This window comes from Dama dama, chromosome 8, assembly GCF_033118175.1.
Source record: "Dama dama isolate Ldn47 chromosome 8, ASM3311817v1, whole genome shotgun sequence".
Lineage (NCBI taxonomy): Eukaryota > Metazoa > Chordata > Mammalia > Artiodactyla > Cervidae > Dama > Dama dama.
The window spans coordinates 842,390-866,161 of NC_083688.1; the positions used below are offsets into that span (position 1 = coordinate 842,390).

The window sequence follows — 23,772 nt, forward strand, 5'->3', positions numbered from 1 at the left end:
GAGGAAATGGAATAGCCATCATGGTCAACAAAAGTGTCCAAAATGCAGTACTTGGATGCAATCTCAAAAACGACAGGATGATCTCTGTTCGTTTCCAAGGCAAACCATTCAATATCATGGTAATCCAAGCCTATGCCCCAACTAGTAATGGTGAAGAAGCTGAAGCTGAACAGTTCTATGAAGACCTACAAGACCTTCTAGAACTAACACCCAAAACAGATGTCCTTTTCATTATAGGGGACTAGAATGCAAAGGTAGGAAGCCAAGAAACACCTGGAGTAACAGGCAAATTTGGCCTTGCAATACGGAATGAAGCAGGGCAAAGGCTAATAGAGTTTTGCCAAGAGAACACACTGGTCGTAGCAAACACTCTCTTCCAACAACACAAGAGAAAACTCTACACATGGACATCACCAGATGGTCAACACTGAAATCAGATTGATTATATTCTTTGCAGCCAAAGATGGAGAAGCTCTATACAGTCAGAGAAACAAGACCAGGAGCTGACTGTAGCTCAGATCACGAACTCCTTATTGGCAAATTCAGACTTAAATTGAAGAAAATAGGGAAAACCACTAGACCATTCAGGTATGACCTAAATCAAATCCCTTATGAATATATAGTGGAAGTGAGAAATACATTTAAGGGACTAGATCTGATAGACAGAGTGCCTGATGAACTATGGATGGAGGTTCGTGACATTGTACAGGAGACAGGGATTAAGACCATCCCCATGGAAAAGAAATGCAAAAAAGCAAAATGGCTGTCTGAGGAGGCCTTACAAATAGCTGTGAAAAGAAGAGAAGTGAAAAGCAAAAGAAAAGGAAAGATATACCCATTTGAATGCAGAGTTCCAAAGAATAGCCAGGAGAGATAAGAAAGCCTTCCTCAGTGATCAGTGCAAAGAAATAGAGGAAAACAATAGAATGGGAAAGACTAGAGATCTCTTCAAGAAAATTAGAGATGCCAAGGGAACATTTCATGCAAAGATGGGCTCAATAAAGGACAGAAATGGTACAGACCTAACAGAAGCAGAAGATATTAAGAAAAGGTGACAAGAATTCACAGAACTGAACAAAAAAGATCTTCACGAGCCAGATAATCATGATGGTGTGATCACTCACCTACAGCCAGACATCCTGGAATGCGAAGTCAAGTGGGCCTTAGGAAGCATCACTACGAACAAAGCTAGTGGAGGTGATGGAATTCCAGCTGAGCTATTTCAAATCCTGAAAGATGATGCTGTGAAAGTGCTGCACTCAATATGCCAGCAAATTTGGAAAACTCGGCAGTGGCCACAGGATTGAAAAAGTCAGTTTTCATTCCAATCCCTAAGAAAGGCAATGCCAAAGAGTGTTCAAACTACCACATAATTATACTCATCTCACACGCTAGTAATGCTCAAAATTCTCCAAGCCAGGCTTTAGCAATACGTGAACCATGAACTTCCAGAAGTTAAAGCTGGTTTTAGAAAAGGCAGAGGAGCCAGAGATCAAATTGCCAACATCCACTGGATCATCGAAAAGCAAGAGAGTTCCAGAAAAACATCTATTTCTGCTTTATTGACTATGCCAAAATCTTTGACTGTGTGGATCACAGTAAATTGTGGAATATTCTGAAAGAGATGGGAATACCAGACCACCTGACCTGCCTCTTGAGAAATCTGTATGCAGGTCAGGAAGCAACAGTTAGAACTGGACATGGAACAACAGACTGGTTCCAAATAGGAAAAGGAGTATGTCAAGGCTGTATATCATCACCCTCCTTATTTAACTTCTATGCAGAGTACATCATGAGAAACGCTGGGCTGGAAGAAGCACAAGCTGGAATCAAGATTGCCAGAAGAAATATCAATAACCTCAGATATGCGGATGACACCACCCTTATGGCAGAAAGTGAAGAAGAACTAAAGAGCCTCTTGATGAAAGTGAAAGAGGAGAGTGAAAAAGTTGGCTTAAAGCTCAACATTCAAAAAACGAAGATCATGGCATCTGGTCCCATCACTTCATGGCAAATAGACGGGGAAACAGTGGAAACGGTGTCAGACTTTATTTTTGGGGGCTCCAAAATTACTGCAGATGGTGATTGCAGCCATGAAATTAAAAGATGCTTACTCCTTGGAAGGAAAGTTATGACCAACCTAGACAGCATATTAAAAAGCAGAGACATTACTTGGCCAACAAAGGTCCGTCTGGTCAAGGCTATGGCTTTTCCAGTGGTCATGTATGGATGGGAGAGTTGGACTGTGAAGAAAGCTGAGTGCCGAAAAAGTGATGCTTTTGAACTGTGGTGTTGGAGAAGACTCTTGAGAGTCCCTTGGACTGCAAAGAGATCCAACCAGTCCATCCTAAAGGAAATCAGTCCTGGGTGTTCATTGGAAGGACTGATGCTGAAGCTGAAACTCCAATACTTTGGCCACATCATGCGAAGAGTTGACTCATTTGAAAAGACCCTGAGGCTGGGAGGGATTGGGGGCAGGAGGAGGAGGGGACAACAGAGGATGAGATGGCTGGATGGCATCACCGACTCGATGGACATGAGTTTGACTAAACTCTGGGAGTTGGTGATGGACAGGGAGGCCTGGCGGGCTGCGATTCAGGGGGTCGCAAAGAGTCAGACATGACTGAGCGACTGAGCTGAACTGAACTGCAAATGAAAGTGAAGTCTCTCAGTTGTGTCCAATTCTTTTCGACCCCAGGGACTGTAGCCCACCGGGCTCCTCTATCCATGGAATTTTCCAGGCAAGAGTACTGGAGTGGGTTGCCATTTCTTTCTCCAGGGGATTTTCCTGACCCAGGGATCAAACCTGGGTCTCCCGCATTGCAGGCAGATGCTTTTACCATCTGAGCCACCAGGGAAGCCCCTTTGGGGTCTTTGTATGTTGTCGCTCCAGGAGATGAGGAGGTGTTTTTCCGGGTGCAAGCATGCAGCAACGGCTCCCAGCTCCCAGCCTGTCTCTGGAGGAGAGAGGTTGAGTTCCGGCTGTCAGCCCCAGAAAACACTGTGAGTGGCCAGCGGACAGGCAGGATGAGGCAGGGGCATTGGCCGCAGCCCCTCTAGTAAGCCCTGCAGCCTCTTTGCCAAAGACTTCCTGAGATTTACCTGGTTTCTCTGGAGCCAGTCAGGGTGCCGGGCGAGCTGGCCCCTCACCGCGGCTGGCGGTTCACTGCTGTGTGATCTCTGGGCCTCAGTCTCCCCGGCCCTGATCCTCCCGCCTGCACCCCAGCACTGGCGGACCCAGTTTATGTGGCTGAGTCACCTGATGGCTCCCAGCCTCAATTTCCTCATCTGCACAGTGGCAATAAACACAGCGATGCCCTGGAAGGTGTCGGGGAGGTCATGGTGTCCCCAGGGGCCCTGTAGGCACAGGGGGCTTCTCCCACCACCCCCGCCGAGGGTCCCAGCTTCTTGGGCCTCCAGGGCAGTCAGCACGCCCCCGACCCCCACGGCCCGGACGCCCAAGAAAAGGTGGGCTGCAGTGAGGGGAGGGGCCCAAGAGGTGATCAGAGACGCCGGCAGGTAAACTGGCTCCTGCAGAAGGGGAAACGAACCAAAAAGGGCGGCAGGAAAGGATAAATCTTCAGACAAAAATGTCCAAACAAAAGGGGAAAGGGGAACAAAGGGAAGACAGGCGGAAGCGGCCGTCAGGAGACGGAAGGAGGCGACGTGCCCAAGAGAAGAGCCCGAAAGAGAGAGCAGCCCCGCCTCCGATGAAGCGGGAGAGAGAGATTAATTCTGATTAATATCACACACCCACTCCCATCGCGGGCCCCGTCGCCCTTCCTGTACAAGCCGGAAGAATATTTTTATCAACTCTTTTGTAAACTCAGGTTTTTTTTTAGTAGCTCTAGAAACATCCCTTTTTAAAAAGGAAGTAAACCCGTCTCATCTCGTTTTAAAAATGTAAATGCATTTTGTTTAGAAGTGAAATCATTTGCCAATTGTTTACTTCTTGGTACAACCAGAAAATAGTGGTATATTGAATATGGGAGGCTTTGATTGTCTTTGGCATCAGCTTAAGATTCCCATAGATGAAGGGGTAGCTTTTATATACTGTAATACAAAGCGTACTAAGTGGCCGTTGGAGTCAGCTGTGCGTTTAATGTCTGGAATACCTTAAACACTAGCCATGCTGGTTTTGGTACAGTTGTTTCCTATAGCAAACCGCTCACTCCATCTTGGCTCTCCCGGTCAAGATTCTGTGAACTCTGCAACATCTTTGGTCTTGGTAGTCCGGTTTTCCTAAGTAATTTTGTTAATGTGGTGTGCGTGTGTACATTCTCAGTCATTTTAGCTGTGTCTGACCCTTTGTGACCCTCTGGACTGAAGCCCACCAGGCTCCTCTGTCCTTGGGATTCTCCAGGCAAGAATACTGGAGTGGGTTGCCATGCCTTCCTCCAGGGCATTTTCCTGACCCAGGGATCGAACCTGCGTCTCTTACGTCTCCTGCATTGGTAGACAGCTTCATTACCGTTAGCACCATCTGGAAAGCCCACTGTGCTGTGAGCGGGTGACAGTCTGGGTGTGTAGTGTATATGATTTTAAATTGTGAATCCGTGGGACTTCTGATGTAACAGCGTATCAATATTGGAAGATATTGGTACTTAATATCCTGTTAAGGAAAACTTGCCTCTACATTTTAAGCTGGAAAGTCACTGGCATAACTGTTCAGAGAAGAATCACAGCTACATGATTTCTTTAGATTTTTTGGTACATGTGTTAACAATGGGTACAAATTGAAATGTCTGTGTACTGATCCTCAAAACAACCAATAAAATCTCATTTATATTTAAAAAAAAACGGCACAGAGACAGTGGGGAGAGAGCAGAAGGAGCCCTGGAGCCCCCGGAACCCTCTCCTCCTCTGTTTCTCTGCCCCCTTCCCTGTCTCTTTCCTCTCGGGGGTGCCAGGCTGCGGTGGGGAGAGGTCGGAGCTCTGCCCACAGGGGCAGTGGGGCCCCTGGGGGTGCTCAGTTCAGTGTCAGGGCCAAGAAGCCCCAGGGCTCTTCAAGGGATGCCTGGAACCTCTGCCTGGGGAGCCCAGGGCCTGCTGACCGGCTATGAGGCAGGGGACCGTGGACTCTCATGTCACTGAGGGTCTAGACGTTTGCGTTTAAGCCAGCGTCCTGATCCCCAGAGCCAAAGGCCCAGCAGCTCCCCGTCCCTCTGAAAGGCCAGAGTGAGGAGGAGAATGAGGTTGAAGCAGGTGCTTTCCCAGGGCAGAGCCTGTAGGGGCTACTTAGAGAAGAGAACACTTCTGGGAGCCAGAACCACGTGGAAGGGCTTCCTGGAGGCGGTGGTCTACGAGGGGCCAGGAGGGAGCCTCAGAAGCCCAGGAAGCTGGCTAGCACCAGACACTTTAGAAATCTCACCGGTTTCTTCCTCTGCAGAGTAGAGACAAGCATGGCACCAGCTAGAGGATGTCAGTGGGAATGTGTTACAAAACACAGCACCCCGGCCAGATGTGCACCTAAGTCCCTTTCTGCAGAGGAAGCAAAGCGGCCCCAGAGCGGTCGAGGGGCTGCCCTCGGCCCTACAGCCAAGGCTGGACCTGCATTCTCTGCAGCGCTGGTAGGGCCTTCGCAATGGCTGCCTCCGCCCCCTGGACTCCCATTGCCCCTTCTTTCCTTCCTGCATGTGGGGGAAGACTGGGCTGGGTGGCCTTGGAGCAGTTGCTGGCCCTCTCTGGGCATGTCATCCGTGACAAACCAGCTGGCGGCTTTCTGAGAGGATGAGGAGCACCGGCTCCCACAGTCGGAGCAGGGAGGGGGCAGCAGGTAGGCTTTGAGCCCCGCCCTGCTCAGTCGCCTGCGTCTTAATCTCTTTTAAACGTGACCTCCTGGGTTTCCAGGTTACCGCTCCAGCCCCTCTTCTCCTGAATTTCTAGAAGTGTATGTGCTCCCACTCCCCCAGCCTAGCCATCGGGGCCCCCTCTGCCCCCAGGCCAGCCCCCAGCCCCAAGACTATGGCTGCGCCAAAGCCAGCAGGGGCTGGACGGCTCAGACCCCCGTCCTGAGAGGCTGCAGGGCTTGAAGGGAGCTGGAGCTGGGTGGCTGGCGTGCAAAGGACCTTAAGTGTGAGGTGCTGGGACCTGGTGTCTCTTGGGTCCTCCTGCCATCAGGCCTCTGCGTGCGCATCAGGGCTGCTCTGGGTCCAGGGGGCCAGACACAGGTCAGTGTTGCCTTTCCCAGAGCAGGAGCTGGGGGTGCATGCGAAGCAACAGGAGAGGCTGAGGGACCTAGCACCCACAGGGCACAGTTAAGAGGCTGCGTGTCACAGCTAAAATCCTGCAGCTGCATCACGACCCAACACGGCCAAGCACAGAAATGACAAACAGATAAATAAACACTACAATAAAAAAGAACCGCAGTTGGACAGGTCAGATGCAGACGGCGTGTCGGATGACCGGAGAATCGCGTCTCTGGTCCTGAGGATGATTCGCTGTCCCTTACCCACGTTGCCACCCCCTGGCTGTGTCTTTGGGGTAACCACTCGCCTTCCCTGGGGCTTTCTGTCTCTCTGTGTTCTGTGAGGCTGGTGGACCAAGTTTTCTGGAAGGGCCCACTGAAATGTGGAGCTCTGCACTAGGGGTGCACTCTCAGGCATTACTGCCCCGACCCCCCTCTCCAGGAATGATTCCCCAGCCTAGGGGAAGCCGGCAGAAAGCACGGACCCAGGCTTAGTGTTACAGTGGGGTGTCAGCAGTAACCAGCTTGGCTGGCCCTGAAAGATATTGGGTCTCTGCTTTCTTAGCTCAAGGAAGATCCAGTATCAAAGACGATAGCCCTCATCTCTCTGCCTCTTCCTATTTGATTAGAAGTTTGGAGAAAATAAACATGCTCATGGAGAAGAGTCAGAAAAACACAAAGCGTATACTTCTGCAGACAGTCCCCGCCCCAGTCCATCTGTGATTCAACCATAAGGATGCTGTGAATCACTTAGTTTAATATCCCACCCTTGCCCCACTTGTTAATATTAAACTCCACCCCAGGCGGGGGTATTTCCCTCGGTTCTCAGGGCCTGGAAGAACCAGCCCTCTCATCGTCAATGGCTTTAGTTTTACCTTTTGAGCACCATGATTCACAGAATTGATTATATTTCCCTTTTTTCCTGGGCCACCAGGAAGCTCACAGCTAAATCTACCCACCAGATGGGATGCCTCTTTCTGTCTTTCTCTTTCTTTCTACACACTTTGACTTCATTTTGTCACTTAAAAGATACGTCATATCCAGGGTGTATTTTGTAAGCTGTCTCAGATCCATCTTATCAGGATGTGGGCCATGAGTCCATGAAAGAAGTAGATGTGCTGAATCTTTGGGTGGAGTGGACGCTGGAGAAATAGCAGTGGAAGTTGGTGGGGGGAGGGAGACCAGGAAGGCTGCAGATGGGAGGTTCTTGGGAACAGGGCCCCGGGAGGGAGGGAGGGTGGCCCAGGGGAAAATGATCCAGACGGGGGTTGGGTTTGAGTGAGGGAGGGGTCATCAGGGGCCAGGTTCAGGGGTCTTGAATGCCAGGCAAAATCTCTGGGTTTTGTGGATCAGCTGTACCCCAGGCACTTTACAGATGCCATTGATAACGTCTGCATTATTCCAGGTTTTACAGCTTAGGAGATGGAGCCTCAGAAAAGTTAAATCATTTGCCTAAGCTCCTAAAATCTAAGAAATGACAGAGCCCAGACTAGAACCCCAAACCATAGGGCCCCAAATCTAGGCTTTGCCCACCTTCCCTTATCCTGGGCCCACAGGGAGCTGTGGAAGCCTTTCAGGGAATGACGTTGTCAGGTGCGTGTTTCAGACGGGTCGTTGCTGCCCACCGCGTGGGGTGCAGTCAGTCTGGAGCCGGGGGACCAGGAGCGCGCTCAGGTCTCTGCAGAGAGACGACGGAGGCTGGGACCAGGGCGGTCGTGGGTGAAGTGGGGGACAGGGGAGGGTGGGGCCTAGAGAGACTTGGGAAGCGGAGCTGAGAGGTCAGGTGGGGTGACTTTTCTTTTTAAAATTCTAAACGCTACAATATTTATGCATGATCATTACATATTTAGAAATAATCTTCATTTAACATAAAAAGGAGCAAGTGAAGTACTATCCTTGTTTTCTTGGCCACAATTACAGCTGTCCAGGTGGGGAAGGGAGGCCAAAGCAGTTGCCTGGGTCTCTGTCTTGCTCACCTGGGGTGGAGACAGGGCCGTCTGCTGAGACGGTGAAAAAGCCAGCTGGAAAAAGCCAGTGCTCGGGAGGCTGCTGAGTGCTTGAGCAGCCACCTATGGAGGCGGGGCTGATTTGGCCTGACCACAGGCACCCCTCACCAGGCCTGGACCCTGACCAGCCCAACCGCCCACATGGCGTCATTAGCTCTGCTGATGTTGCGACGTGGAGCCATGGATGTCCCAGAGCCCAGGAGAGAGCAGGTGATTCCTAAGGTCCCTGGCACCTGGGCTGGGGTTTCGGGCTCTGAGCGGACAGAGTGGACTGGACTGGGTGACTCATGGCCCTCACGACTTCCTGCCATTAGAGCCACTAGCTCCCAGCCCTCTGGCCCTGCGGGAATTGGTGGGTCTCCCGCCTTCTCACTGGCTGAGTCAGAGTCCCTGGGGCGCCTCCCCCATCCACCTGGGGGTCCAGGATCCTGGCCTGGGTGTCACGGGCACAGAGAGGGATTGGGGGTGGCCTGGGAGACCCAGAGGGGTGATCCATGTACAAGGACCTGGGAGGACTCAACGGGTGGCGAGAGCTCTGATTTCTAGAACAGCACCTGTGTACAGAAAGCACCCACTAGATGTTTGTTTGTTTGTTTGTTTTCCAGTGAAGGAACGAATAGGGAAGAAAACCTGGGATCGTGGCTCACCCAACTGGAAAATGGAGGGACTGCTCTGATGGTCTCCAGGAGCCTTTCCAGCTTGACAGCGAGGATTCTGGAGAGCAGAGGGGTTGTCCCCGTGGGGCTCAGGAGAGCAGGCTTTGGAGAGAGGCCACAGGGTGGGGGTCTGCATGGTGGGGGTCTACAGGAGCTAAGCTCTGCATGTTCCTCAGCCCTCCTGCCCTCTCAGGCTGTCCCTGTAAGCTCGGGCACAGACTCTGTGTGTGTGCGTGTTGGGGGGCACCCCGCCAGAGGGGGAGAGCCCACAGCTGGTGTCAGCAACCATGGCAACCGTCCAGAGCCCACGCTGACTGGTCACAAGGGCTGAGACTGGCAGGTTCCACGCCCTGAAGGTGCCAAGGGTCACCTGGGCCCAGGTAGTTTATCCCCACAGGCATCATATGACTTCCCCCAATCAGCTTCCCAGGTGGCTCAGTGGGTAAAGAATTCGCTTGCAGTGCGGGAGACAAGGGTTCAATGCCAGGGTGGGGAAGACCCCCTGGGGTGAGGGCACTGCCACCCACTCCAGTGTTCTTTCCTGGAGAATCCCAAGGACAGAGGAGCCTGGCGGGCCGCAGTCCATAGGGTCACAAAGAATGACGGCTGAAGTGACTGAGCACGCAGCACCTACCAATTCATGAACACTCGATGGTGGGTCTCTAGCTAAAGACCCAAGGCTCAGCTCTGACTTGCCAGTGAGTTAGTTTTGCTTGAACCGAAGCGTTCTGTTTCTGGAAAATATTGAATTTCAATACACTGGTCAAAGCAGGCTTTCTTCCCTCTTCCACAGTTGCCACTCACCCCTATCGTTTCACACTTGATAGCTCCACACATGTTATCTACCTGACGCCTGAAGGCTTTTGAGTTTGGGAACCCAGAGCTCAACCACCCCACTTTGTAAACAGGGAGACTGTGCAGGTAGAATGGAATCCTGGATGATCTCAGGTTGGAAGAGTCCTTGAGGTCCCAAAGGTCTCATTTTCAGATTTCTGCTCCAGTGTCATTTCTTCGAGAGGACTTCCCTGATCAGACTACTCAAAGCAGCACCCCGTCCACTCTGCCTGGTACCCTGTTCTGTTTGTCCTCAGCTCCTCCTGACACCCCAGCCTCCAGCCCCCCGGTTTATTCCTCTTGCTGCTGTCTGTGCCCTGTGAGGACAGGGACTTGGTTGGTCTTATTCACTGATGAGTAATACCGGGCACATGTTAAGTGTCCCCCCCAAAAAAAATTGTTGGGCGTGGTAGCACCACCCCCAGACCTCTTCCCTGCCTCAGTTCCCCTGGGCTGTTCCGGGGACATCCTGGAGCCGTGCTGTTGTCCCAGGGTCACCCAGTGGTCCCCAGGCCTCCACCCCTGCCGGGCGCTGTGTGTGAGGCGAACCCAGCTGTGTCCTGCCGGCCAGAGGGTGGGGGGCCCTGGTGCCCTTTGGCTCGCCCAACACCCCTCCTCTGAAATCTGACCAGTCACGTCTGAAATCCCAAGCTCAAACAGACCACAGCCTGGGTGTGCACCAGGCGCCTTTTGCGGGCTGTGGGCAGGGCAGGGGCCCGGGCAGGTCTTGGTATCTTGTGTTCTCAGAACCAGAAGAAAGGGGGTGGGCAGGGAGGCCGAGAGCAGGAAACGCTCCTTATTTTTCTGCCAAAAGAAACTTTATTTTTTTCAAAAGTGAAAATATTTGCTCACAAAATCTGTGCAAACACAGTGCAGAAGCATGAGAAAGAAGGTCAAAAGGACACGCATTCTACCTCCCAAGGACCTGGTCTACAGGACGAGTCCACCTGGGGTCAGAAAGCCTGGGCTCAGCTCCTAGACTGACCACTTTCCAGCTGCAGATCTTGAGGGGGACCTAACTTCTCAGTGCCTTGATTTATTCACCCATAAAATGGGGATATTCGTGTTCATCTCAGCCTCTCGGCCCACTTTCTATTATCCTCTCTTTCCTCCAGCTCCGAGAACATGTCTGTTTAGGACACCATGACCTGACTGGCCCCTGCCCTGCCCACCACCCGTAAAAGTCACATCCTGCACACCCAGGCTGTGGTCTAAACTTGGGACCCAGGCTTAATCAGAACCTGTCACCTAGCATTGTTGTGAGGATTAGATAAGTGGATCCATGGAAGGGCCTAGAACAGTGCCCGGCACATGGTGAGGGCTGTGGATGTACTGGCTAGCATCTTGCTGTCGTCTGACATCATCAGCGTTGCCACCACCCCATTGTCGTCACTGCCGTCAGCACCGCTGTTATCATCATCTTTGCAGGTAGCTCCGTATGCACCAACTTGTCTTCCTCCTTCTCACCCCTCTGTCCACCCACCCATCCATCCACCCACCCATCCACCCACCCATCCATTCACCCATCCATCCATCTACCCACCCATCCACCCACCCACCCAACCATCCACCCACCCACCCACCCAACCATCCACCCACCCACCCATCCACCCACCCATCCATCCATCTACCCACCCATCCACCCACCCAACCATCCACCCACCCACCCACCCAACCATCCACTCACCCACCCATCCACCCACCCATTCACCCACCCATCTACCCACCCATCCATGTACCCATCCATTCACCCACCCATCCACCTACCCACCCATCCACCCACCCATCCATCCACCCACCCACCCATCCACCCACCCATCCATCCATCCATTCACCCACCCATCCATCCACCCACCCATCCACCCACCCACCCATCTACCCACCCATCCATGTACCCATCCATCCACCCATCCATCCATCCACTCACCCACCCATCCATCCACCCACCCATCCACCCACCCATCCACCCACCCACCCATGTACCCATCCATTTACCCATCCATCCACCCATCCATCCATCCACTCACCCACCCATCCATCCACCCACCCATCCACCCACCCATCCACCCACCCACCCATGTACCCATCCATTTACCCATCCATCCATCCACCCACCCACCCACCCATCCATCCACCCACCCACCCATCCATCCACCCACCCCCCCATGCATCCACCCCCCATCTATCCACCCCCCCACCCACCCACCCATCCATCCACCCACCCATCCAACCATCCACCCACCCTCCCATCCATCCATCCACCCACCCACCCACCCATCCATCCACCCACCCACCCATCCATCCATCCACCCCCCCATCCATCCACCCCCCATCTATCCACCCCCCAACCCACCCACCCATCCATCCATCCACCCACCCATCCATCCATCCACCCACCCACCCATCCACCCACCCACCCATCCACACATCCATCCAACCACCCATCCAACCACCCACCCACCCTCCCATCCACCCATCCATCCATCCTAAACCCACCCATCCATCCATCCGTCCACCCACCCATCCATCCAGCCAGGTTCCATTTCCGTGGGGGCAAACCTAGACTCTGCCTGAGTGCCTTTGGGTGGGATGAACTTTGCAGATCCAGAGCATCTGCAATCAGGTATGAGGTTTTCCTGGTGGTCCAGGGGTTAAGCCTCTGCACTCCCAATGCAGGGCCCTGGGTTCGATTCCTGGTCAGGAAGCTAGATTCTGCATGCCACTGCTAAGATCCTGCGCATGGTGACTAAGACTCAGGTCAGCCAGAAGAAGAGGGGAGTACTGCAGTCAGGCATGTCGGCAGTCAGGAAGGTCATTCCAGGAAGATCTTGGAAGTCAAATAAATGTTTATGCCATTCTTGTGATCCCCATCTCCCTAATCAGGCTGGTGTTTCTGGAGTCGGGGATTGTGTCCCCCTCCTGCCTGATCAGAATGACAGCTCCTTGGGCAAGGTGTTTCTCCTCTCTCTCTGCTTCTCATCCTCCCACCCTGGACCTGTGGATGTGGGATGTCCACTCCGTGCAGTGACTTCCTGGAGTGAGAGGACCTGAGGCTTTGAAGGGTGAACCTGTAATTCCTGGGGCAGCTTCCTCCTTATCAGTGTCCCCGGCCCCGCCCCTGCCCAGCACGGAGGAAGCCTGTCCTCTGAAATTAGTTGTCCCCACTCAGGACTCTAACGGATGTCTCACGTCTGACAGGTCCAACCCCGAATGGCTGACCCCCGGCCCAACCTGCCCACCCCAGCCCTCTCCATCTTTCTGACAACTCTAGCCACCTAGTTGCTGGGACCCAAACCACTCCATTTGCCCTTGACCCCTCTCTTTCTCTCACACCACCTCCAACCCATCAGCAGACCTCAGCTCTATCTTCCAAATCCGCTCAAAATTCAGCCACTTCTCACCACCTTCACAGTTACCGCCGGGACCAAGCCATCAGCAACTCCGGCCTGGATAATGCAGAAGAGCATCGCTGCACGGCTTGACGTCACCCACACTTTACTTCTGCACCTTTACTTGTCCGAGGATATAAATGCCGTCAGGGCAGGGATGGTGGTCTGTCTTGTCCACAGTTGTGCCGCCATCGCCTGAAGGGGCGCCTAGAGAGTAGGTGCTCCATGGATGCTTGTCGAGGGAACAAATGAAATTCCACCAAGACTGGGAACAGGCGAGGCCAGTGCTTGCTGGAGTTGGAAGGAGGGGACTTTCGGAAACAAGTAAAGCCTCCCCAGCCCACTGCTCTGAGCTCCCTTTCAAGTGTGCTCCCCACAGGCCGGCCGAGGAAGCCGATCTGGGGTGGCTCCCACCATCTCGAGGCAGGGGGCAGAGGCATCAGCTCACCTCTGGGGATAGCACGGTGTGTTGAGTCAGTGGATCTGGCCATGGCTCTAGTGCTGACTAGATCTGCAGCCACGGTTCCCTTCCTGTGAAATGAGGAGACCAGTACTGGTTGCCAGCATTTCTTCTAGTGAATGCGAGGCCCTAGGCACTGCGCTCACCCTCCTACACTTAGCTCAGGTGATCTCCACATCAATCCAATGGAACAGGCACTACAGCTGCAACTATCATCCCACACGTGCAGAAAGAGAGCCATAAAGACATTGACGAACCTGCCAAGATCATAGGATGTTAAGTGGCAGAGCTGGGATTTGAACCCTGACAGTCTGATCGCTCCGTGCATTTATGTGCTAGTTGATCCCTTAACGCATTATTGACCAGAGATGTATTAATAGGTCTTTTGTTACCCCAAAGTTATTAACTGGAGATGTTTCAGTATTTACCCACATAAGAAATCACTGGCCACAGGCCCTGAAGTGCGGTGTTAGTCGCAAAGTCGTGTCTGACTCTTGCGACTCCAAGGACTGTATCCCACCAGGCTCCTCTGTCCATGGGATTTTCCAGGAAAGAACACTGGAGTGGGTTGCCATTTCCTTCTCCAGGGGATGTTCCTGACCCAGGGATTTAACCTGGGTCTCCTTCATTGCAGGTGGATTCTTTACCACTGAGCCACCAGGGAAGTCCAGGGCAGTAGTTTCTGCGAAAACCCCCCGGTCAGTGAAGTGCTGACCTACGAGATGAGATCTGCAGGCCCCTCAGGCAGCACCGGGCCTCAGACAGCGCTGCCATCTTTGCATCATTGCCGTGTAGACTCCATCACCGAGAGTCTGAGGATGGAAGCTAAGGGGGACGGGGTCTGCTGTGAGCTCGTCTTCTGCTGGCAGCTGAGCTCTGCTCCGCCAGGGTCTCAGCTGAAGCCCCCCCACCCCCATCCCCCAGGGAGGCTTTTGGCACCGCCTCCCTGAGCCTGGTGGATTGACAGGCCAGGAGGGATGGCATGGGGCCAGGAGGTGGGGACCAGGCTCAGGGCAGGCTCTTCAGGTCAGAGGATGAAATTAAAAGGGAGGAGGAAAGCGCCAGCCCGTCAGAACTCACGCCCCTTCCTGGCAACGAGGTGCCTGGGTGCAGAGCTGGGCAGCAGGGCGCTCAGAGGTCAGACGCCGGCGGGTCGGGATGGCCCCACAGAGGGCCTTGCGGCTGTCCCCGAAGAAGCCCAGCTACGCTGTGTGTGCTGTGGGGCTGGAAACGTACCTGGACGTTCACAGGTGAGAGCCGAGGGGCGCCCAGCTGGCTGGCAGGGGGCTGGGCGCGGCTGGGGCGCCTGCAGCAGTGGGATGGGCCCCCGGAGGCCGAATCGGGCGCCGTGGAGGATGCTGACGAGGGGCTGTTTTGCCAGCAGAGCCGGTGGAGTTGCTGCAGCCCCGGGAGAGGGAGAGGGTGCAGGTCCCTGCTGGGGCCCTGGCTCCAGCACCGGGGTCACTCTCTGGCTTTAAGCCCGTGGGCGAGGGTTCCAGCTCTGAGCCCTGGGGCCGCACTCTGGGGTCTGGGTTCTGCGTTCTGACGGCCCCGTGGAACGTGTGCGGAGCATCAGAACGAATTGTTGCTCGAGACGGAGGACTGGACGGTCCTCCCCTGACTGTGCCCTCTGTTTCTGGCCGACGGCCCCTCTCTCAGGCAGAGGGGCGGAGTGTGGCAGCTCGGTCGTTGGAGGCCAACCCTGGGCGACTGGGAAGAGAAGGGACGAGCTGTGGAAGGAGTGAACGTGTTAGCAAAGGAAGAGGCCTGAGAATAGGCCCGGGGCTTATGTTTCAGCGTGCTCATAAAGGGAAGGCGCTCGATGAGCCTAGGGCTTGTGTCTGCAAGAGGGTGATGGGGATGAGGCTGTGGGAGGACAGGGCCCGGATCGGGGCCAGGGACTCGGCCCAGTGAGTTTCCCCGCACAGCCGCTGAGGGAGCTGGACTTGGGGGTCTCCGGGGGCCTTTCCAGCTCTGACATGACTCTAGTCCTACTGGACCAGACGCACCCAGAGCCCCTGTCGGCGGGGAGGGGGCAGTCAAGGTGAGGAGGGTCTGCCTCCCAGAGCAGGTGGGAGCTGGGGTCTGATCCAAGCTGGGACCTGAGCTGGCCCCACTTCACCTGGCCTCAGGGGACCCCACCCCCGGGGCCCCTCCTGCCGCCCCAACTCCTGTCTTTGGGGTGGGGGCCTGGGGGTGGGCTCGGGGAGCCAGGGCCCCGGGGGCCAGGCCTCAGCTCCCAGCTCTTCTGGGGGTCCTGGCCTGGGGCTGGTTCTCTTGCATCTGGGAGATTCTGTTTTCTCCTTTTAACACAGTGTTGCCAGACTTAGCTAATGAAAATACAGGACACCCAGTTTACATTTCATGTTTAAAAAATAACTTTTTTTTAAGAGTATTGCGTGGGACATACTTGTATTTTTAAAAAGTAACAGACATTCAGATTTAGCTCGGTGTCCCGTGCTTTATCTGGCGACTGTGCTTTACCATCAAGAGTGGGGCCGGGGTCTCTAGTGAGCCCCGTCTTCCTATTCCACACCCCGGCTCTCCTCCCAGGGGTGGCTGTTTCTAGAAGGTAACTGCAGAACCTCAGGCCCTTCTGAGAAGCCTTTGACCGGGAGCCAGGAGATGGGAGTTCTGGTTCTGCTTCCGCTGCTGACTTGCTGTCTGGCGTGTGCCCAGCCGCAGGCCCTCTCTGGGCCCCGGCAGGATGAGCTGAGTCCCCTGTTGGGTCCAGGCTGGTGGTAAAGCACCCACACTCGGCTTGGACAGACTCGGGGCCTCCTTCTAGCTCCATTGGAGGCTGTGGGGTCCTGGGCAAGCTGCTGCACTCCTCTGAGCCTCAGTTTCCTCATCTGACAAATGGGGGAGCAAGCTCACTGGTGGTAATGGGTGTGTGTGTGCTCACTCGTGTCCTTCTCTTTGCGACCCCTTGGGCCGTAGCCCGCCAGGCTCCTCTGTCCATGATGTCTCCCAGGCAAGAACACTGGAGCAGGTTGCCATTTGCTGCTCCAGGGGATCTTCCCAACCTGGGGATGGAGTCCTGGTCTCTTGTGTCTCTGTTTCGGCAGAGGGATTCTGTACCACTCTGCCACCTGGGAGGCGCGCTGTGAGCCTGCCTGGGTGGGCCCCGCCCCGCGGGAGGGGCCGTGCCACAGCTCTGACAGCTCTGTGGGTCCGCTGTCCTCCATTGGGCCTAGAGGGTGGAGGAGCAGAAGGCAGATGGGCTGTGTGGGGGGGACACAGGGCAATGAGCCTGGAAACCTCCTTCGGGGTCACCAAGCCCCTCGACATCCCCAGGGTGGGCTGCGGGGAAGCTGCCTGGTGGTCTGACTCTGCAGGCAGGGACTGCTGTGGGGTCCTGGTGAGCAGCATGAGGGACCCGCGCCCGGGGTCCTTCAGGAGCCTTCACCCTGGATGTTGATGGGGACTAGCATCATGAGGGGACTAGTCATGAGGGTCTCTGGAAAACAGAAGTTAGTTCTGCAACAAGTTGGTTTGAAAGTAGACCTTGAGAAGAACGTGTGGCCTCTGAGGTCTCTGATAGGTGGGAACTAGCGACGTGAAGTTGTCGAGCCGGTGGTGGGAGGGGGCGTGGCTTGTCCCCCTGGGAAGGTTTGAAGAGGCGCCTGGGACTTCCTGGCGGTCCAGGGGTTAAGGCTTCCAGCACTGGGGCTGTGGGTGTGGTCCCTGGTCCAGGAACGGACAACCCACACGTGGCCAAGAACAAAGGGAGCAGGGGGTCCTGAAGCCCACTCCGGGGCCGGGCTGGCGAGAGGAAGGGGCTGTGAGCCCGGGGCTCCCCGACCCCCACGGTGGGTGCCCCGCCCCAGCTAGGCTGAGCAAGGGGCCTCTGGTTGGCCTTGCTGGTAGAAGGGGGACGCCCCCCGAAGACGGGGGTGTGGGTCACCTGAGCTGAGGTCCCAGCCCTCCGGAGCCTCTGGAGATGGGCGTGTGGGGTGACGTCACGGGAAGCGATTAACTCCCCCGTGTGCGCTCCAGACTGGTTATTTGGGGAAACACCTGCTTTGGGATAATAGTGTGCCCTGGGGTGCCTCAGCCCGAGGAGCCCTAGAAATCCCTTAGCATGTGCTGCGGACCCTGCCCTCTCAACCGGCGGGCTGGCGACCCCCTGCGTCTGGCCAGACAGCCTGGACCGTCTCTGTTTTCCTTGCCTGGAGGCGGTCCCCAGAGGATGTCTGCCAAGAAAGGAGGAAGTGTGGCATGGGGAATGCATTCGAGATCCAGGCTGATGCTCCCTGATCTGGGCCGGTGCTCCCTGTCTGCCCGGAGACCAGGATCAGAGCCCCGGGCTGGAGACCACGTGATCATTTGTCCCTGGGGATGGAGGGGAAGGCTGGCCCGGTGAGGCTGGGGACGGTCTCCTGGAGTTTTTCTAAGCCTCTCCCAGCTCCGCACAAGCCTCAAAGCCAGATAGACTCTTAGACCTGAGATGGCCGGAATTCCAGGAGCCCAGGGAGGGAGGGGGTTCTCTCCAGGGCCTCTCAGGTGAGCCGGAGAAAAGACCCAATCCGCTTCTTTCTCCGGGGTTCCCTGCATTTCAGGAACCCGGCATACCAAAACGGAGTTGTAAAACTTGTGGTCTGTGTACTTCTGATGTTTATACTGAGTAAATTAATGCTTTTAACTTGTGCAGAAGTACAATGAAGCGTAATTGTGCTCCTCATGGGGTAATTACAGGCCTGGTGCCCGACACTAGCTCATGAGGACCGACAGGCTCCCGGTGCCAGGCGGGGACCCGGGAGAAACCCCCTCCTCCTCGTTTCGTCCTGCGACTGTGTCCATTCCTTTATAGGAAGTGATGTTAGCGTTCAGATTGGAGATTCTTGGAGGGTATGAGGTTGGGGTCCCCTGCAAGCTCCACGGAGCCAGGAGCGGCCACACCCAATCTGGATGTGAAATGATGGACTGTGACTTCTTGAAACACGCAATCCTGGCTTCAGAGAGGGCACTGGCGGTCAGCCACCCCCCGAGTCTCCAGCTGCCCCCCGTCCTGAGATGGACCTTGTCAGGCTCTCTTTCCTCCCCTCCTCTGCCCTGCAGCCCTCGCCCGGCACCTCCGCCCCCGCCCCGTTTCTCCTCCCCGCTGTTTCAGTCTCAGAACCTCTCCTTGTGCCTGACCGTCTTCTGTTCCATCTCCTGCTCCCATCACTTCCAACCCCACCTCCCTGTCCGCCCCAGTTCCCACCTTCCTGTCTCCTTGGGCGGGCAGGGTCCGGCGGTGGACCCTGAGAAAAGACCCCCAGACGCTCCCCCTGTGATGGGTGGTCCTACGCTTTGCTCGGTCCAGAGACGCTTTCTTTCCCATCGCTGTGGTTTCTGAGCAGCTGTTCGGCTCCGCCAAGTGGTCCTGACGCTCTAGGGTGCGGGGTGCAGGCTGTGGGGCCGGAAGGGACTGGCAAGGCCACACCCAGCCGAGGACCTCAGCCCCCGGGAGCCCGAGGGGCCTCGGCTGTGGGCTGGGGGTGGTGGTGGGGATCCCAAACGCTGCCACCAGGGGCCAGGGCGGGGAGCTGGGGCCTGCCAGAACCTTGCACGGGTCTCCAGCGCACCCGGGCCCAGAGCAGAGAACCCCGCCGCCCTGCGTCTGAGCCCAAGGCCGCCTGAAGCCCTGCCAAGCGCATCTCCAACATGCCTTCCCAACCACACGCAGGGCCCCTCGGCCCCCACCTGGGGCTCCAGCTCTGTGCTGGGAGGGTGGGCAAAGGGAAGGTCAGGAGCTCCTCAGGAGGAGTCTGCCGAGGCTGTGGTCTGCGCCAGGCTGACAGGCGGCAGGGGAGGAGGCCGGGGCTTCCGGACACGGACGAGGAAGAACGCTGGACCCCGCGCTGACTGGGCCCCGAGGAGGACATCCCATTGATGGGGCTGCTCGGTGACCGCTGAGCGCGGGAGGGCTGACGACCCGACACGATCCTGCGGGCTGTGTGACCTCGGGCCAGTTACTCAGCCTCTCTGCGCCTGTGTCCTCCCATGCTAGGAGGGGATGATATCACCTGTGAATTTGGCCCCTTTTCACAGATGAAGAAGCTGCATGATCCGAGGAGCACAGCCGTGCAGTTCGTCTTTAGCAGGTGGGGAGACAGTCTGAGACGGGACGAGAGATCCGTGATTCTGACTTTCCATTCAGGGCTCGTCTCAGAGATGCCCTGGCCCCCAGCCCCTGTTTGCCTCTGCTGGGATGAAAGCTGCCCCCCGCCGTCTCCAACCTCCATCCCTGGGCTGGCAGGGGTTCCAGAGAAGGGAGGCCTGGCCCAGGCCCTCCGTGCAGGCTCTCTGGACGCGGCCTTAGCTGAGCGATGCCAGGGCATCAGGTCTCTCTGGAAAGGAAAGAAAGAGGGAGAGGACACAGCTGCACCTGAGGTGGTTCTGCATGCAGGGGGGCGATCCCAGCCTGTGATGCGGGGTCTGTGGGCCTCATCACCACCCCCCCCCCCCACACACACACACTGTGTCAGCCACAGCCTGGGCAGGCCCAGAGAGAAAGCCACCCTGAGACGGGCTCTGAGCCGTCTGTGGCCTTCACCCCGCTGCGGTCCCTTAGACGTTTCGAGACAGCTGCTCCTTGTCCAGCTCTGTGCTGGGCTGAGGCTCTTGGAGACAAGACAGTCTATGCCCACCCGCGAGGGGCTCCCGCCTTAGTCTGGGGGCGAAGAGAGGCATCAGGATGTGGACGCTCACCGCTGAATCGCTTACCTGGTTTCTGGCCGGGTTGGAGAGTGAAGGGAGGTGTCGGGATCCTCTCCCCTGGGTCTGCCTGCTGCCCGGGCCCCTGGTGACAGTATGACATGATGCCAGCAGAGTCTTCAGTCCACAGTGTGGGCAGCATTCTCTCAGTCAAGTCTCACGACGAGCTTATGCAGTGACGACTCCTAAGATCCCTTTGCAGACAAAGGCGGAGACACAGAGAGGTCGAGAGGCTTGCCCAGAGTCACACAGCCCGCCCATCACTGGGGGATCTTCCATGTGGTTGGGTTTCCGCAGAGGTGGTAGGCGCAGGGCAGAGGATGAGCTTTGGGGTCAGACCCGAGTGAGGTCAAATCTCAGCTCCCGCCTGTCGCCCCATGTGTGGCCTCCCTATGACTTTCACGTCACCTGTAAAATGAGAAGCCTGGTAACTGCCCTGCTCAGCAGGCAGGGGCCTCCGGGATGGAATCAGAGCAGAGAGAAGCAGGTCGGAGGCCGTGCTGTCCCTGCCCTGGGCGGGTCCCGTGAGGCCAGGTGGGGTGATTCATCACTGCTTTCCCGTGCCCAGGGTGGCCCCTGCCACAGCACTCAGGAAATTCGTGTTGAGGTGGAGCAACCGGCAGCAGAGACAGGGCTCGTGAGCTCCTGGGGGAGCTGCGTCCTTCAGGGCTGGCTGCCTCCGGGGACTATTGGCATAGCAGGTCTTGGCCCCCAGCAGAAGGGACCCCAGAGCTGGCTGTGCCAGAGAGGACATGTCGGGTCAAGTCCAGGACACCTGGAGGGTGGCCCTTCCCGGGCAGGCAGGTGGCTGATCAGATGTGAAGGAGAAGCCACAGGCTTGGCCAGTCTGTTCTGCCCAAGGGCTGCCTACCAGCTTGCCCCTCAGCCTTTCCATCCAGTTCGCATTAGTCTCCCTTCCGCCCTTGCCTCTCCGCAGCTGAGTGTCTCGGTCAAGCCTCCAGGACACCCTGGTCCTCTGTCGCCAGCCCATACCCTTTCCCCCAGCTGGAGGCTGGGTCAGCACCACTCTGCCCTCCCCGCCCAGACCCTCAGCTGGGCAGAGGGGCCCCCTGGCACACACTCGGTGCTTGAAGATGCCGCCCTGGTATCACCCTGCCCAACATCACCTGTGAAACGTGCTGTCCTTATGCCTGACCAGGCGGGTGGGCACATACGTAGCTAAAGCAAGTGAGCCAGGCTGGGAATGACCTGTTGATTTGAATTCCCTTTCCCACCCTCTGTGCCTCCTTTTGTGAGATTCTCCAAGAGCTGACTCCGTTCTCCTTGCAGCCTCCTGATTAACCTGGTGAACCAGGCCCTGCTCTGGGCCCGGGGCCCGGGGTGAGGCTGAGTCAGGATGCCGTTCTGGGTGACACAGACTGTGAGGGGGCTGCAGGGAGGGTCTGGACCAGGCTGCGGGGCACGGGGGAAGGAGACAGGGTCCTGGCCCGACTGGGTTGGGCTGCTGGGGGCTCTGGGCAGAGTGATAGTAACAGCAATGATGGCACCAAACGCTTAAGCGCCTACTGTATGCCAAGCACTTTAGTATATCGCTTTCTTTTTTAAAATTTTAATTTCTTGGTCACACTGCAAGGCATCTGGGATCTTAGTTCTCCGACCAGGGATTGAACCCATGCTCCCTGCTTTGGAAGATCGGAGTCTACTGGACCGCCAGGGAGGTCCCGTGCCAAGCACTTTAAATGCCGCATCTAGCAGAATCCGCCCAGCAGCCCTAGGAAGTAGCTCTTTGGATTATATCCATTTTACTGAGGGGGAAAATCGAGGCTCAGAGCAGCTGGGTGACCGAATCCCAGGCCATATGCCTCCCACAGCCCATACTCTGCTCCACAGAAGGGGTGGCATTTGGAGGAGCTCAGTTGGTAAGGAATCCGCTGCAAGGCGGGAGACCTGGGTTCGATCCATGGGTTGGGAAGATCCGCTGGAGAAGGGAACGGCTACCCACTCCAGTATTCTGGCCTGGAGAATTCCATGGACTGTATAGTTCATAGGTTTGCAAAGAGTCAGGCACGACTGAGCGACTTTCATCTCATTTCATTTCAAAGAGTGCGGAAGGCTGCCTCTCCCATCCCCATCCCAGCTGTGAGTTGAAGGGACAAGCTCACAGTCTCATCAGCTTGGCGGTGGCGATGGCAGTAAAGCTAATGACAGTGACGACGCCTGGGAGAGTGGGTGCCTCTGGTATGGTAATGACTGAGTCCCTTTCATTTAATGAAGGGGTACTTTCAAATCCATGTCCTCACTTGACTCTGGGTCTGGAGACACGCCAGAGCTGCATCCCAGGGTTTGGTCCGGTCCAGGGGCTGCATCATGAGACTGGACCACACAGCTGCCAATGAGTTGCGGGGTGTGAGGGTCAGAGGAGGGGGTAGGGGTGGTTCCGGCTCATGGATCGGGTGAGCCGCAGAGCAGCTCAGGAGAAGTGGAGACAAGTCCCACTGTGGGCGGCCTGTGGCTCAAGACACCCACACCTGCCTGTCCCACCCCCCAGAGCAGCCCTTAATCCTCAGCTGCACCCAGAGACCCAGGAGCCTGAGAAGGGAGGAAAGGCTCTGAGAACCCATCCTGGAGGCGCGGGACAGGGGAGCAGAGGGCACACCAAGGGAATCCGGCCTGGCACAGCCTGTAGATGCGGAAACAGAGGCCCCTCCCCGGGGGGCTGCAAACACACACACACACGCACACACATGCACACACATGCACGCACACACACATGCACGCACACACATGCACGCACACAGACGCCCCCCACACACACATGCACGCACATGCACACACGCACGTGCACACGCACACACATGCACACACGCACACACGCGCGCATGCACACACACGCACACAGACGCACACGCACATGCGCGCACGCACACGCACACACACATGTACACGCGCGCACACACACGCACAAAACAACAACACAAACCCCGCCGGCTGGGCCAGCCTCAGACACCGGCCTTTCTCACCCTGAGACGCGGCACTAGGGAAGCAACCTGGATGGGGGGACTGGCGTGGAAGGAAGTGGGGCCTGAGCAGGCGCCTCCCAGAGAGCAGGGGTTCCTGCCCGGCCTCCGCCCTGCCTGTCAGGCGCCTCCTGTAGGAAGCCTCCTGTCCCCAGCGTCCACACTTGTAGCGACTCCCCTGGCCCCTGCGGGGGAGAAAGCAGCTGAGACCAGGATCCCAGCACCCGGAGAGGGGTGAGCTAGTTGTGAGCTGCGGAGGAAGGCTGGAGGTAGATCCAGACTGCAGGGGACCAGGCTGGGCTCGGGAGGCCCTGACAGCCCCTGTTCCTTACACTATTACTAAAGTTTTTATTGGAGTAGAGCTGATCTCAGGTGCTACTAGTGAGAAAGAGCCTGCCCGCCAATGCGGGAGACCTACGAGACTCAGGTTCGATCTCTGGGTCGGGAAGGTCTCCTGGAGAAGGGAACGGCAACCCACTCCAGTTTTCTCACCTGGAGAATCCCATGGACAGAGGAGCCTCGCGGGCTACAGACCATGGGGTGCAAAGAGTCAGACAGGA

At 56.3% G+C, this 23,772-nt stretch overlaps 1 protein-coding gene across 1 annotated transcript in view; it reads left to right on the plus strand.

Annotated features, from left to right (window-relative positions):
* The first annotated feature begins 14,690 nt into the window (after positions 1–14,690).
* LOC133060323 (protein-arginine deiminase type-1-like) overlaps positions 14,691–23,772 on the plus strand; it is a 39,230-nt gene continuing 30,148 nt past the window's right edge. Inside the window, exon 1 of the mRNA XM_061147810.1 lies at positions 14,691–14,782. Coding sequence (XP_061003793.1) covers positions 14,691–14,782 — 92 coding nt within the window. The remainder of the gene's footprint in view (positions 14,783–23,772) is intronic.